General features: G+C 41.8%; 1 protein-coding gene across 6 annotated transcripts in view; it reads left to right on the top strand.

Annotated features, from left to right (window-relative positions):
• LOC135880300 (transducin-like enhancer protein 1) overlaps positions 1-16,418 on the top strand; it is a 114,406-nt gene that overhangs the window by 67,101 nt on the left and 30,887 nt on the right. For 5 of the 6 annotated variants that reach the window (XM_065406555.1, XM_065406552.1, XM_065406550.1 and 2 more), the window contains 3 exons: positions 691-835; positions 1,554-1,744; positions 2,992-3,068. In XM_065406555.1, the coding sequence (XP_065262627.1) occupies positions 691-835; positions 1,554-1,744; positions 2,992-3,068 (413 nt within the window). The remainder of the gene's footprint in view (positions 1-690; positions 836-1,553; positions 1,745-2,991; positions 3,069-16,418) is intronic. The other variant, XM_065406554.1, reaches the window with a different exon arrangement.

The raw sequence follows: 16,418 nt of genomic DNA, 5'->3' as shown, positions 1-16,418 counted from the left end.
CTTCACACTGATCTCTCGTATGCACTTATAACTAATGGTTTCCAAGTTTACCGTATAATGCAAATGGTTCACTTTAAACAGTGTTTTCTTTTTGGAGTTGAAAATAGCTTACGCTTATTCTTCACTACAGACAAAACATACACACACACAGATCTTTTAAAAGTCCTACAGAATCACGGTTGCCTTCTTCTAAATAGGCTGTTTTACTCTCTCTTTTGGTAAAATGTCATTAAATTATTTGATCATAAGATCTTTGGCTGTTATACTGGCACATTTTGTTAAATTGTTTTATTTTAGGGTATTATCAATTAGGTATCACTCTTTTTTTGGACTTTAATCGGGGACATTAGACAAATTTTATCTGTAATATTTGAGATGCCAATTTTAGACTGAAAGAATTTGGTGATACGTAGAATATTTTCCTGAATTAAAATTATCTCAGACATTTTAATGCCTGTGGAGGAAGGAAAAAATGACCTTCTGCATTTTTTGCTTGTTTGATTTTGGCAGGAATAGGAAAGGTCAACATTTCTCGCTCACAAGTTAATGCTATCAACATTGTGTGGATTTATGAAAATTGGCTGAGGGAGTAGGTAGTAGGTGCCCAGTGTCCCAGCTGCTGTTGTGATAAATTGTGTAATATGGCCTGGATTAAAAATAATACTCATTTAATTTGTTTAATGATACCAGCATGAAAAAGCCAGCACGCCTGTTCTGAAATCCAGCACACCGACTCCTCGAAGTGATGTGCCAACTCCGGGCACTAGTGCTACTCCAGGACTTCGTCCAGGCCTTGGCAAACCTCCAACAATGGACCCTCTAGTTAACCAAGCTGGTAATGCATTGCTTTTCATGTGCTTTTCTAAGTCTTTCATTAATCTTTTATTTATGTAATTTGTGAATACTAAATAAATGTATTGCTTCATTCTTTATATTGTTGAAGAGGTTTGATAAGAAACAGATGTTCAAACTTAGTTTTCAGCAGCTTGTACCTCTTTCAGACTGACTGTTTACATTTATCTTCTTTCCAAATAATCTAAACTATGTAATGACTTCTTTAAAGTTTCTGATAATTATTCTGAATGCAAGCTCCTTCCTAGCCCATTATCCTGTATTTGAAGCAGCTAATATTTACTGAAATGTAAATCATGACTAATTCAGAGCAATGCTTTGCTATTCAGTCTTCAGACATCAGTTTTCTAAACTATACCTCTCAGCCTTATTGCAGTAAATAGAGAGAGACCAAATAACATGAACAGTGGGGAGAAGGAAAATATGAAGGAAGGAATGGGCAGTATGTGAAGGGATTATTAAAAGTAATCAGAATAGCTAGGCATATATGAGCTCTCATTTACACAGAGCCAGGATGTGTGGTGGTGATGAGCTTAGTTCAGAATGTACCTAGTAACATTAAAAGGGACTGTGGACAGAGGGGAAGACTGGGTGTTGCAAAAGAAGTATCCATCTGCAATGACAGTGTTTTCTTCCCTGTGTGCAGAGAAATAGAAAATTACTTGAATTCAAAATGAGCACATTATTTCATTAAACTGCAGCTGCTGGTTTGAGGACACCCTTGGCGGTATCAGGACCATACCCTACTCCATTTGGAATGGTACCTCATGCTGGCATGAATGGAGAGTTGACCAGTCCAGGGGCAGCTTATGCCAGTCTGCACAATATGTCCCCGCAGATGAGTGCTGCTGCAGCTGCAGCCGCCGTGGTTGCCTATGGACGATCTCCTATGGTAGGAAACGCATTGCTTGCCATCTCAATAGGATGAGTTTTGGTTCACTGGGAAAGGCTATATGCATCATTTAACATTGTCTAACTTCCAGGCCATCACAACGCCAGAGGTTTGACTACTTCACTGTATGTTTCACTTTGCTCTATGGCTACAGAAACAAACTCGTGCCTTGAAAACAAAGAATCTCAGTGTATTTATGTATGTTTCAGTTTTTGTTTGCCTTCATTAGTGCTTTGGTTCATTAAGAAATGCCAAACTATTTATTTATTTTTGTGAATAAAAAGGTAGTGTTGGAAGCTACAAAGCACTTCATTGGTTCTCTGGACATCTGTTTTTCTCCTACTGGAGCAGATTTGTACATTTTATAGACATCCTAAATTAATCTTGCAGCACACAGAAGGCTTTTTATCCACTTTTCTGTGCTTGTAGTTTTATTTTTTATGAAAATAAAAATTTGAAGTTGGTTGGTGTCTTTTTTTTTTTTTTTTATTGCTCTGTGGCCTGGAAAGTTAGAAAATTCCTTATGCCTAGCAACAGTGCAAATAAGGTGCTCTTTAGTCACCACTACCATAACGTAAAACTAAGCAGGGGCCCAGTTTTGCAAACATTTAAGCATATGTGTAACTTTAAGCACACAAGTAGTCCCAGTGAATTAATTGGGATTATTTCTAAGTAAAGTTATGTGCGAAAGTATTTGCAGGATATGTGAAGCTTGGTTCTGTATTCTCTAAATTCGAGAATGAGGCTAATCTTTTTAACTGGAAAACAGTTTTCTTGAGCAGGAAGGATGGAAATTGTAAATGGCATATACATGTCTTTAAAACTACATGCATTATGGTTTCAAGTTATGGATACCATTTCAAAGGATGAACTTGAATGCACTTTGGTCCATATTTGTTGTAGGGATTGCTTGAAGTATGTATTTATGCTAGATGAATTAATATAATAAGATTTAAAATGCTAGGAAATTCTAAAGTAGCACATAATGTATTAAGCATATCATTACTGTCATATTTAAGCTGTTACGATCATGTACATCTATTGGTTCAGTTTTTGAATGTGAACACTGGAAAACATAAAAATAAATCTCTTAAGAACGTCCCTTTAATGCATTCCAATAAGAAACATTTGCATTTCTAAAATGCTCTACACCATTTTTTTTAATACATAAAATGAGCTGGGGGTGAAGGAAGGGGAGTTGTTTTCTCATTCAACAGGCTTGAGATTTATTCATTTTTCACTATCAGGTTGGATTTGATCCTCCTCCTCACATGAGAGTACCTGGAATCCCTCCAAATCTAGCAGGAATCCCTGGGGGGAAACCGTAAGTAACTTTTAACACCTTAGTAACATCTGAAACAGCGAGAGCACTTAGTTATCTTATGTCAGCAAACAAGACTTCCAAATGGAATGATATCTTGGGTGTTTTGAAAGAGATTGCTGTTGTCCTCTCCTGATAAGGAGTATATCTTACAAATTCTCAACTGGCAGCTGTCTTCTTAATCACATTTGTGAACATTTAGTTATTTCTGGAGAGAAGCTGATGGTGGGATATATCCCTGAGTTTCCTTTCTCTCAAGCTTTGCTATTGAACTAGAGGTAGCTAGGGGAGTTGGAAATTAGTAGTGCTCAGCAGAAGAAATAAGATGTTTTCACCTTTATATTGAAACATGTGAAGCTGTCTTTCAGCTGCTACAAATAGTGGGTGCAAATCACATCCCCCTTATATTGGTAGATATTTTAGCAGGAGTGAAGGTCTGATGAAATCACTGTGTCTCAAGCTTCAGAAATTTAGGTGCCACTTAATGGGGATCATAAGTACTTACTTTGGCAAAAGGTGCATATTGAAGCAGGCACTTCTGAAAACTGCCTCAGAGATATGCAGCTGTAGAGCAGCAGGTTACACAGGCAAAGATATACAGTCGACATAAAAGTAGGAGGGTTTATTTTCACAGCAGTGCTTGAAATTAGATGCTTGTATTAATACTGAACTCACTATGTAAAGAAAAGAGCACTTAAACTAAAATATTTTGTTAATGGTGACCATGCCGTTTTGGATTCACAGATAAGTGTATTTTGGATTTTTAGAGTAATTTTATTTTTTACTGAGGAAGTAAAGGTAATAAAATATTAAAGCAGTCTTGTAGTTAGCTAGTATTCTATTCTGTCAGATGAATTTTGAAATTCTCTTAAAGATGTCTGGCTTTCTGTATTTTCATAATGTAGTGCTTTGTTGGCATATTAAGCAACATTTTTAAATTATGCCACTAAAATATGTGTTTCAGTTTGGTGGGTGAGCATTTTGTTGAACCTTCAGCGTTTGCAGCAGTTTGATTTTAAGTAGGTTGTAAAGGTTTAAGTAGCCTTAATTAAACCTGGTTAGGTTCCACATTTAGGGTAGAATCATGGACACATACAGCCTCTTTTTTTTTAAAAAAAAAAAAGAAAAAACAAAAAAACCAACCCTCTAAAAACTTCTTATTTTAACAGTTTTCTTAAAGATTTTTAGAAAATAATTTTATACAGTTTTAAACAGAGCATAATTTCCAAAGAATATATTGATAAAACTGAATTTTCTGGTGGTATTTCCTTTATAACAGGTATATAGTTTCCCTCTCAACCTGCTCTGTCTCCTGGCAGTGTTTATCTAAAATGCCTGCCTAATTTGCATATGGGAAATCCTTCCTGTTGATTACAAATATTCTGCAATATGGTTCTAGTTTCCATTAAACTATCTGCCTGATTTAGCAGTGAAACTGGTTTAAATTTTCCACTCTTCACTCATGTCTTCCTCTCACAGATGCATCATATGCCTCCCAATTGCCTCATGACTTTATTATGAAGCTTTGTGCTTACACAGGTTCATATGCAGATTCACTTGTCCTGCACAGCTTTCAAAAGCATGCAGTCACTTAATTTTTAGTCTGAATTGTAAGTTATAAGAAACATTTACTGTGTTGAACCTTACAAGTTGAACCTTTACAAACACACCTTGATTTGCTTCCACCATGCTTTTCAGCCTTATGTGCCGCCGTGCCTGTCATCCTGACTGATTAAATTGTGCAGTGAATATGGTGCTTTGTGTAGTGCATGTTTCTTCTCCCACTTTTTCTTCTTTCATAGGCTTTAATGCAAACTGCTCCTCCTAAATGTGTGTTCTTTGCTACTTACTGCACTTTTACATGCAGACTCCACAAATAGGTTGGCACTCTCAATCTCCTTCTTGGACCGAATTTAATGTATGACATCCTCACCTGAGGAAAAGATTAGAGAAGAGATAGTGAATGTACTGCATTACTAAGAGGGGTCTAAGGATGGTATTATGCATCAAACATTGGCTGCCAAGTTAAATATTGAAGAGCATACTAGTTCCTAAAACTGATTTTTCTGTTTTAAGGGGCCAAATACATTCCTAGTGACTTCAGTGAAATGTGGCCCACAGTTTTATAAATAAAATATTGTTGGATCATTCATAGGCCAATAGATATGGGTAATTTTAATTCTTGGACTTCATTTATTAAACCATTTCACTATTTCCATTTCATGACTTCCAGAAATATTTAATCAAAAGTGTACTGGGGAAGGGGGCTCAAATCTAGATATCATTGTTGCAATGTTCAAGGCACATCAGCCATGTCTGTTTCCTATTGCTTAAAAAGTATTATTTGAAAGAAAAATATTGTGTTCTTTATGGTGTTTTCCTTCTGGTCACTTAGATTTTGACCGAGAGTTTAAAGCTTAGTTATTGAAACTGCTTCTGAGAACCCTCACTTGCAGTTAAAAGTTACATACTCAGTCATACTCCTGGTCATACTACTTGGATACTGTCTTGCCTCCTTTGCTGATAGCTGCTGCCTCCTTTGCCTGTTCTTACTATAAATAAACATGATAAACTTTTAAAATCCCAGTAGTCTTCAATTGACTGCGTTAGGATTTAGACTTATTTTAGCCCCGTTCATCCACAACTAGTAGGATGTCTTCCATTGCCCGGAGTAACTTTATGATAGCATCTTTTATCTGTGTTAGATAAGTCTATTGAAATGTTCTGGTACAAAATATGGGTGTAATGTGGCATCTGTCACAGAATTTCACAGACTGCAGGGGAATTCTCAGTTTATATTTGAAACCTACTTTCTCCCAGACACACAAATTGAGATGCCACATTGTGTTTGTGTAGTAAATGAGATATGACATTTTAGTTGTGTATCCTGTTGCAGGTGGGAGGGGGGAGGAAGTTTTTCAGTTAGAAATACTGAATCCCCTGTCATCTGTGTCTCCTGGCTATTGTAACTATCTGTAGCTACTCTGGGCTCTTGTTTTGTTGTTGTTGTTCTAAGTACCATTGACTCAGTTCTCTCTTTCCAGAGGACCAGCATTTCTGTGAGCACCTGTTCTTCTTTGACCACTGTACACACTGAGATCTTAATAGAATAGATTGCTGTTAGAAAAATAAGCTGCCTCTTAGGAACCTGCTCTTGTTTTCCAGTTGCCTGCTGTTGCAAGAATTCCCTCTGGAAAACACCTTATTTTCTACTGCTTCACCTTCTACTGTGTCACTAAGTTTAAGTCCCTTACTCCCAACCTTTTCTGATTTTGTTTTTTTTAATCTGCCACTGGCAAGTTTGTTCTCTTCAGAGCCTAATCCTGTTACCAGTGATGCTAGTGACTCTGGGCCATTGCATGCTGACCTAGAAAGCTGTAGGGTGTTTCAACTCTCAGTTCCCATTACCACAAATTAGCTGGTCTTGGCAGTTGATAACAGTGCCCCTTAAACACTCTTATTTTATTTTCCTGTGTTTCTCCCTGAGAACCATTCCTTCCATTTTCTCTTCATCCTGCTGTCAAGCTGTATTTAGTATTTATTCTTCAGTTTTCCTGCCTTCTTTCTGTAGTTTTGTGGTGTTTTCCTTTTCTCCTGTATTATCTTTCTATATTCCCTCCATTGCTGAAGCCCACTGCTAATTTTTTCCATTACTGTGGAACTAATATTTCTCTATATTTTTCTTTTGTCTGCCTTTAACTGCTGTTATGACTTGCTACTTTTTACTTCTTGTTGTTCAGTTTCACGCTTCCATCCTCATAACGAATGATTCAAGCTCATACTTTAAAATCTCATGTTCAGTAATGTTTGGAAGAGGTCAGATGATCTAAAACTACTTCAGTTTCTTTAGCTGTTGGCCAATTATTAATTTATCTTGTGGTATATTCATCATGTTGCACAAGAGTGAATTTCTTTAGATTTTCCTGGCAGCACTTGTTCTGTTGTTTTTCTTTTTCTTCTGGTGTGGTCTCCAAATCAGTAATTACTTTTCTCCTGAAATCAGTACTATTTTCAGAGATGACTATCTGGTGTGTGACAAATCGTGCACCTTGTCCTTTCTCTCCCTACTGTACAGTGAGCAACACACAGTATTTTATACTCTTTTTGGCTTAGTGCCATATTCATATTTGCTCATTTGATTAGTCATTCCAGTGGAGTTTTTAGCTTTCTTTACAGTCCTCCCCTATGGCTGTTGTGTTAACATTCTGACAGGTTTTCCCAGGGTGTGAGTTCTGACTTCTTCTAGCACTACATTGCTGCACTCAGCACTGATACTAGAATTAAATGGTAACAACATCGTGGTCACAAACCTGACAATTAAAGAACATGCTATCTTAAAATAGAATTGAAATGATTGCAGGGTGGATTTGATTTAAATCAATTTGATTTAAATCACTAGTCAGGAAGACTAGATTTAATCATGGATTTCTACATAAAAGTGCATTCTTGTTGGTTGTTATAACCTTAATACATATTCTTCACAAATCAGAGATGTAGGTTTCATTTTTAGAACGTACACACTATACATTTTTTAAGTGATTTATTTTGAAAACTTTTCAGATTAGTTTTACAGCTATATCAGAAAATGAATGATTGGCGATTTCATTTACCAAAGGTAATTGAAGCAGATAGTTCACCTTCCATAAATATCTCCAATTTGATAGGTTAATCATTAATATTTGGAGGATTTTCTTGCCATGCTGTATTAGGAAGAGAACATCACCAGACAGACATTTTTGTTTTATTTAACTAAAACAACAACGTTGTGTATTCTGGATTTTTTTCTCCAAAGTAGACATATAATACTTTAACAAAACAAGCATATGAATTTTTGAATTTAGTTAAACCTTCAAGTTTTTTTAATCAGGTTTGTTTTTGTTAAAATTGTTTTTAACTAAAATAGTTAAATGAAATATATATATATTTTTAAAAACCACAAAAATTAAATCGACTGTGTCAGTCAGGTCAACATGAGAAACTTAAAATATTGGCTTCTGCAGCTAACTCAGTCATCTTCGCCTTCATTTTCCTGTTTGTTCATAATCTGGAAAAGAAAAACAAGTTTTCCTGATTTTTTCAGGTCCCAAACGATTTCTCAATTTGTAATGAATTAGTCTAAAGAAGGGGTAGGCAACCTATGGCACACGTGCCGAAGGCGGCATGCGAGCTCATTTTCAGTGGCACTCACACTGCCCGGGTCCTGGCCACTGGTCCGGGGGGCTCTGCATTTTAATTTAATTTTAAATGAAGCTTCTTAAACATTTTAAAAACCTTATTTACTTTACATACAACAATAGTTTAGTTATATATTATAGACTCTTAGAAAGAGACCTTCTAAAAACCTTAAAATGTATTACTGGCACCTGAAACCTTAAATTAGAGTGAATAAATGAAGACTCAGCACACAACTTCTGAAAGGTTGCCAACCCCTGGTCTAAAGGAAGAAAATATTCTATCTGCACTGGCAGAAGAAGCTACTGCTGTTAAAAATGAGATGATCACTTCAACAGTCTCTGAATCCAAGTGCTTAAGTGACTTCCACCTGTTCACTGGTGTGACTTTTTTTAAAACATTATCAGCAAACATATATTTCTTGAATGGTTCACCCTTAGCTCTGAAGTTTATTATAGTGGGCATTATGGAGGGATGATTGCTGGATGTCCATGTCATAGCCAACTCCTCTTCTTCAGCAGTTAAGGTTTCACCATGGTACCGAGTATTGAGAATATTTGCAAGAAAATGAGCTGGAGATAGTGCTTGTCCCATTCGGGTTTTTTTTTTTTTTTTTTAATGCTTGTAATTTAACTCTCATTGCATATTTCTCTTTTGAAGATCTCCATCAGTTCCTTCCAAATTTCAACAGCATCAGCAATAAAACAGCTATTTCCCTGCATTTTGTTCAAGGCTACAGAAATAGGCTTCAGGGTACTCAGCATGTGTTCAACATTTCTCTTAAGCCCAATGTTGAGAACTTTGGCTATGACAGTACCATCTATTTTTTTCACGATTTTGTTCACAAACTGTTGTCAGATTAGGCCAGTTCTTGATATAGTGCTCGAAACAGTCCACTACTGAATTCCATGGTACGTCTTGTGGGAGAGTTAGCTTGGTTCATACCACTTTTTTTCAGAGCAGCTGCTGCAAAGTGGTTGTTACCTAAGTATTTTGCCATTTCAACATCATTAGCCTTTATTTCTGGAACACTGACGTCTTTGGCAAGGAGGTGCATCAAATGAGCACTGCTACTGTATATTATTCGCTTGGGACTCTCTTCTAAATAATTTCTTCTCATCTTGGATACATTTGCAGCATTGTCTGTGACCAAGCTGCATACTAAACATTTGAATTTTTTTTTCTTCAGTTTGTTATAGCTTTTACTGCTACTTCTTGTAAGTATTCTGCTGTGTGTGCATTTCCTGATGTATCAATTGTTTCTGTAAGGAAGACCTTCCCTTCTTCTGTTGTCACACAAGCACATACAACAGTATCATTGTGGACATTGCTCCACCCATCAAGACTCAGGTTAACAATTTTACCCTCTAGACCTTTTGTACACTGCTCAATTTCTCTTTCATACACTTTATCCAGCAATTTGCCTGCGACATCTGCTCTGTTGGGTGGACTGTATCCTGGTCTTAATGACTGAACCATGTTAATGAAGTGTGGGTTCTCAATCATACAGAAAGGAGAGTTTGTTGCATAAACAAACCAGGCAGTTTTTTCATCAATTACCTCTTTTTGCAATCTGCTGGTTCTTACCACAAACTTGTCTATGGTTGTTTCTGGATGATGGAGATTTTTTTTTTTTCCTTTTTGCTACACGTGATATACTGTAGCTGTGACATACATGATGTGATTGGAACACTATCGCTGGCAGATAACTCTGAAACTATAGAAAATGATGGTGAAGGTGGATAGTCTTCAGAATCCTGTATGTTTAGTATGGATTCTACTAAACAAAATAAGTCAATGCAGTTATTTAATTATTACCACCATACTGCTCAGTTAGTATTACTCATTGCATTCACTGACACTCAGTACTACTTTAAAGGTGAAATTGTAAAAAGAAGATCTGCCTATTTCAGCTACTTATTTTTTTATCACAACTGCATCTAAAATGATAGTACCATAGAGTAACAGCTATATTTTTTTCTCAAACGTGAGAATTCAAGAATAGTCCAGAAGGAAGACAGGCAGTCCTTAAGGAAGAAGTATGAAATAAAAAAGTTTACCAAACTGAAGATCCTGCATGTTCAGACATGTTCCTTTCATCATCTTCAACATAGCTTCATCCTGAGAAGGAACACTTCTCATGATGTTATTTCATTCGGGCAACCAGGCCTTGCATTTCTTTGTTGCGCTGTTTGCATTTTGCACGCATGCTTGTCTTACCCACAGGTAGAGGAACTTCATTAAAATATTCCCAAACTGGGTGTCCTATAATGGCAGCAGGCCATAAAAGTTTTCCTTTTTAGTGAGAGAATGGTATGGTAGATCTCAAATCAATGAAAGCTACTCTCAGAAAGACTTCAAGTCTTCTGGAATATGCTGCTCAAACAGTTTCATTTTTGTTTCTACTGCCTGTCCCTCCCTTCTCACATTTATCTCCAGACTTCTTCTCCTTGTCCAGATCTATTCCACCCCCAACAATCTTCTATTCATTGAATTTTTTGAAACTTTACACTTTTAGAGAGAGGTGTAAGGGATTGACTCTGTGTACACAAATTTGCAGAGGGACAATAGGGTTGAGTAGGGTTACCATATTTGAACGTTCAAAAAAAAGAGGACACTCCACGGGGGTGTCGGCCCCGCCCACAGTCCACCCCCGCTCCGCCCCCACTCTGCCACAGGTCCCGCCCCCTCCCCGCTCGGCCCTGCTACCGCACCCCTCCTCACCCCCTGGCCCGCCGCTGGCTTGCTGCATCCCTCCTCAGTCCCACATCCATTGCCCACCTCCTTCCACCTGCCATTCACTGCCAGAAACCCCCATGCCCGCCCCGAGAACCCCCTCCTGCCGCTGGCTTGTCGCTTCTTGCCTCCTCACCCCCGCCCACCCACCCGCCGCTGGTCCCTCGCCGCTTGCCTCTTCAACCCCTGCTGCCTGCCGCTGGCCTTTTCACCCCCCCCCCCCCCATGTGCCGCTGGCACCCGAACAAAAGACAGTTTATTTAAGGATGAGGATTTAACTAGAAACAAGAGTGATGGAAACAAGTGATTGCAATATAAAACAAAATCATAAAATGCGAACCTGGGCCTACACTTATCAAGAGTTATCTTTCTTATCTCAAGGTAGGTTCCTCTTCTCCCCACAAAGTTCAGTCTGTTTGCAGAGTTGGCTGGTTTCCCAAACACCAGGATCCAAACGTTCATGAAAGCAGCCCTGTTTTACAAGGGGTTTCCTCAGTGAAAGGATACAGAGTGCTACTCCCTCCTATGTGTTATACTGAAAACAGCCTTTGTTTCTATTTGCACACAGGGCGAACCCCAGTCCTGTTGTAATGTTTCTTTTTTACCTTTAAGGCGTTTCAGTTGTTTGCCATTGCCTCTGATGGTGTCCCATTCAAAGTCTTACTATTGTGCAAAGCTAAACAATTGAGCCTTGCATTGCATCACCAGCCAGGTTAGGCAGGGTGACAAATCCCCCTTGCCCCAAAGGGCCATTATCCCCTGGTAACTAATTTCTACTCCAAGTCTATAAAGCAGCCATTTAAGGTAAATACATTATTCCTTCAATATTACCCATGCACACATCTCACAAAGATTCTCACTCTTAACAAGTTACCAGCCTTGTGTAGATCCCTTCCACGTTCCTCTTTGTGGGTAAGTGCCCTGTAAGACACGTGTAGGGTGCAGTGAGTTTGTCAGGCCTGCGGTGACATCTGTTTGTGAAGATCAGGGAGCCCGTTGCCAAGGGGTGCTGATGTCACAGTGAGATTGGGGTGGCTGACCGTATGGGGCAGGGCGCTGAGGCTAGTGGGGCAGGTAACACTCACTCAGCTGGGGGGCAGGTGGTGCCCGGATGGGGCAGGGGCAGGTACCTGTCAGTCTCCTGCGCTTGTGCCGTGCCAGGGCCAGCAGCCTCTTCACCTCAGAGTCTCCCCCGCTTGCCTGCTCCTCCTCTTGGGCTCCCCGGCCGCTACCACCACAGCCGCCCGGGAGGACACGGAGCGGGGGGCGCCACCGCGGAGGAGACGCAAGGGGCCGGGCTTGGCTGGGGCCCCGCACCTGCCGGCCGAGAGGAGCAGGAACCAGACGCCGCTCGGGGGGATCCGGGCAGCCCAAGCCCAGGGCGGCGGCAGCCTCCGCAGCAGCAGGGGCAGGCGGGGAGCGTAGCCCGCCATGGGGCAGGAGAGGCTGCGCTGCTGTTGCTGTTTCCCGGCCCTGCCACACGGCGCAGGAGAAGGAGGCGACTACAGCTGCTGGCCCCCCACCGCCCATGGAACCGGATCGCAGGTCCTGGGGCACAGCCCCGCCTGCTGCCCGCTGATAAGGGCCGGGCTGCGGCTTCCTGCTCATCACTGCAACGCCAGGCCAGGAGCGAACCCAGCCCCTGGCCAGTGCCCCCTGCTGCCCCTGTCTGGCTCCCCTCAGCGGCCTCTGCTCCCCCCGCTCAGCCCCGCATCACTTTCACGGTAGAGTTACTATACGTCCGTATTTTCCCGGATGTTTTTAGATATTTAAGAATTCCTCCTAGACGGCAATTTAACAACTAAAAAGCTGGACATGTCTGAGAAAATACGGACGTATGGTAACCCTAGGGTTGAGGTCTGTTATTTCTCACCTCTCTATATTATTTATTTATTTAAAAACATTTTGCTGTTAACAAGCATGTTCTCTGGAGACACAAATCCACAGTTTGAGAACTGCAAAACTAAGCATCCCTGATGGTATCTTCTAGACTGAGCACTGAGTCCCATTGGGTAGATAAAAAGATTAACCTAAATAATCTATACAGAAGCCTCTGGAACTGCCTAAGATTGGGACCCTAATCCATGAACTATTGGAACTCATAATTTACAAAACTTTTCTTAAACATTACATGACTATATTGTCGCTTACTATAGAATTAGAATTTATAATCCCTATTCCATGATGAGTTATCTTTGAGCTGTAATGTATCTTAATTAAAACTATCTTTAGATAGGTTTTTTCCTCAAAAACCATTTTATTAAAAAAATCCAATTTAAATAAAAAAAAATCAGATTTTTTTTTTTTAATCATTGATTTTTATCCACCCTGAATGATTGTATTAAGGATGTGTGTTTTTATTGGTGCTCTATTTGTACTTTTCAAATCTAGTTCGGAGCATATAAATGTTATAGACCAGATTGAGATGGAGGCAAAATGTAACTACTTTTTAAAATAATGTCAGTAATTTTAATAAGGAAGTGTCATTTTATTTGTTTAAATGTTTACCATGCAAGTCCTAGTTATAAGCTGTCTGGGACACTTTCTGCAGAACCCAAAACTGCTGCATTTTAGCAATTATGTTGAACATCTAGAGTTAAATAGCTGGTCAAATCAGTTTCTTGACTTTGAGGAAGAATTAGCATGATAAATATGATTAAAGTTCTGTAGTTCAATTTCATTATGAAAACGCTATTTCTGGATATTTCTCTGAAATGGAAAGAACAATTCTGGACTTCTCCTGGGAGGGTGATAAACATAAAACAAAATTATCCTATTATTTGGAAAATGGAGAGCTAAAAGTGCCAGATTTAAATTTGTACCAAATTAATGTGAGACAAATGAATACATTACTATTATTTGTATTGTGGTAGTGCATAGGAGCAACAGTGTATTCCTGGTACCAATCCAAAGTCCTGGGTACAAATGGAAAAGCAACTTACTGACTCAGTAAACCAAGATCAGAGAGACTGCTTCAGGGTGGATTGATTTAAATTAAAATGAATTAAAATTTATTCAGGATTTAAACCAGCAAGCAGGAAACCTTGATTCTTCTTCGAGATGATGTGTTCATGTCCATTCCAATCAGGTGTGTGCACGTGCACGGAGGCCGGAAGATTTTTCCCATAGCAGCATCTGTCGGGTTGGCCTGGGCGCCCCCTAGAGTCATGCCTTCATGGCGCTCAATATAGAGCCCCGCCGACTCGCCACCCCTTCAGTTCCTTCTTACCGCCAGTGACGGTTGACTGGAACTTTCCGTAGCCTTTGCTTAGCAAGCGCATTCTACAGTTCTTTATATATAGTTTACCTTAGTTATTAGTATTAGACTAATTTGTAATTAGAATTGTTGGGGGTCGCCCCCCATTTCGACTCCCTGGAGCCGTGGTATGCCGCGGTCCGGGGTGCATGCCAAAGAGTGATCCACACTCCTCGTGCTTACAGTGTCTAGGGGAGGATCACCAAAAGGATCGCTGTAAGATCTGCCATGAGTTCCACCCTAGAACTCTTAAAGAAAGGGAACAGCAGCTTAAAGTGATCCTCATGGAGGCAGCTCTACGCCCCCATTCGGACCTGGGCTCAGGGGACCCGGCTCCTAACACATCGTCCTCGACAAAGAGCACCCTGGCATCGTCATCAAGTTTGGCACCAAGAAAAGACCCGTCCCAGGACACTCGGTACGGCACCTCCCAAGGTCTGGCGGAGAGCAGGCACCAATCCCACTCACCGGTGCCTCAGAAGAAAAAGAAGCCAGACAGTTGGTCACCTCCGGCTAAATCCAGAGAAGTGAGACCCCAGTCGGGCCACAGCTACGGATCCCCTACTGGGGCCGCGTCAACTCCTGCCCAGGCGAGGCAGTTGAGTCTGGGACCCCCCCGGTCACCCGTCCCTACGGGCCAGTAGCTACAGCTCCCTTCGACACGGGAGCTTTCGAAGCTGCTTGAGACCTGCTGCACCTTATGGCACCAGTCTCACTCCCGAGGAGGGAGGAACCTCCAGCACTGGCGGTCCTAGCCCGCCCCCAGGTGCAGTCAAGAGGAAAGCAGACAGTGATGTCCAGGCACTCCCCCTCTCCATGTCCTTCGGCACCGGCCCACTGACAGAGAACCTACTCGCTCCCCGAGCTCTTGACGCTTGAGGCACTGAAGCTTAGCTCCTCTGTGGTCTTCAGTCTCAGAGACCTCGGAGTAAGAGTCTGACTCCTACCAGTCTAGGAGGAGTAGGAGCTGAAGATCGAGGTCAGGGAGAGACAGGAGAGAGCCCCAAGCATGGCCACTGCAGTGGCAGAATCCACCACTGGGCCTTTCACCAAAGCCAGGGAGGGATTCAAGGGCACTGCTCCGCTGTGTCTTCTGTGGCCTCAGCCACCTTCGTCCCGCCATCAACCGCGCAGCTTGCCTCGGCTCCTGCCCACATGCCAACACCAACAGCCTCGGCACTGACCTGCACCAGTGACTCATCTGACTCTGGCACCAGCACCGATCTCGATGCCGACTACGGCACAGGCACTGACGACCCCGGCGCCGATGCCAGTGATGGGCCCGCCACCTTCATCAGTGCAGACAGGGCGGTTGGCACCGGCTCCATCGACGGTTCCACCAGTATTGCGGATGACTGAGCCAACACCGGGTTCGGTGTCGACAGCCCCGGCACCGGCGAGCGCTGCATCAGCACCGAGAGTTGTGGGACCCCTTGGGAGCAGATGGCAGGGAGCATCCCCTTCTTATAGGTGCTTCCTCCTCATCGTTGCCAGACGAGGAATTGGCGGGCACAGCCATAACCCTAGTGCTTGAGGACAACAGGGTGCTACAGCAGTTGCTGCGAAGGGTCTGGGCGTTAAGGCTGAGGAGGTAGTCGAGGAGGAGGATCCCATGGTGGACATCCTAGCACCCTCCGGACCTTCTCATATTGCCCTACCACTTAATAATACTATTGTGGACCCCACCAAGACCCTGTGGGAGACCCCATCTTCCTTGCCGCCCACTGCCAAGCGCAATGAGAGGCGTTTTTTCGTGCCCTCCAAAGGGTACAACATTTGTATTCCCACCCACCTCCTGACTCTCTTGTTGTGGACACTGCTAACCAGCGTGAGAGGCAGGGTTTCCAAGGGCCCTCTCCAAAAAACAGGGAGGCTAAGCAACTAGACCTTGTTGGGAGAAAGTCCTGTTCTATAAGGTGTCTGCAGCTCCATATTTTGAACCAGCAGGCCATCGCCAGCAGGTACTCTTATAACACCTCTGCAGGGATGGTCAAATTTACGGAGCTCCTCCCTTCAGACTCCTGAGCCGAGTTCTCAGCCTTCATTGAGGAGGGGAAGCTAGTCTCCTGGGCTTCCCTCCAGGCCATGTTGGACGGTGCAGATGTTGCCACTAGGCTCATGGCTACTGGCTCCAAGTCTCAGGGCTCCCTTATGAGGTCCAGCAGAGTATTCAGGACCTCCCATTTGAG

This window comes from Emys orbicularis, chromosome 6 (genome assembly GCF_028017835.1).
Source record: "Emys orbicularis isolate rEmyOrb1 chromosome 6, rEmyOrb1.hap1, whole genome shotgun sequence".
Lineage (NCBI taxonomy): Eukaryota > Metazoa > Chordata > Testudines > Emydidae > Emys > Emys orbicularis.
Note: the sequence above shows the minus strand (reverse complement) of the source record. Positions and strands in the feature narration are given on the sequence as shown.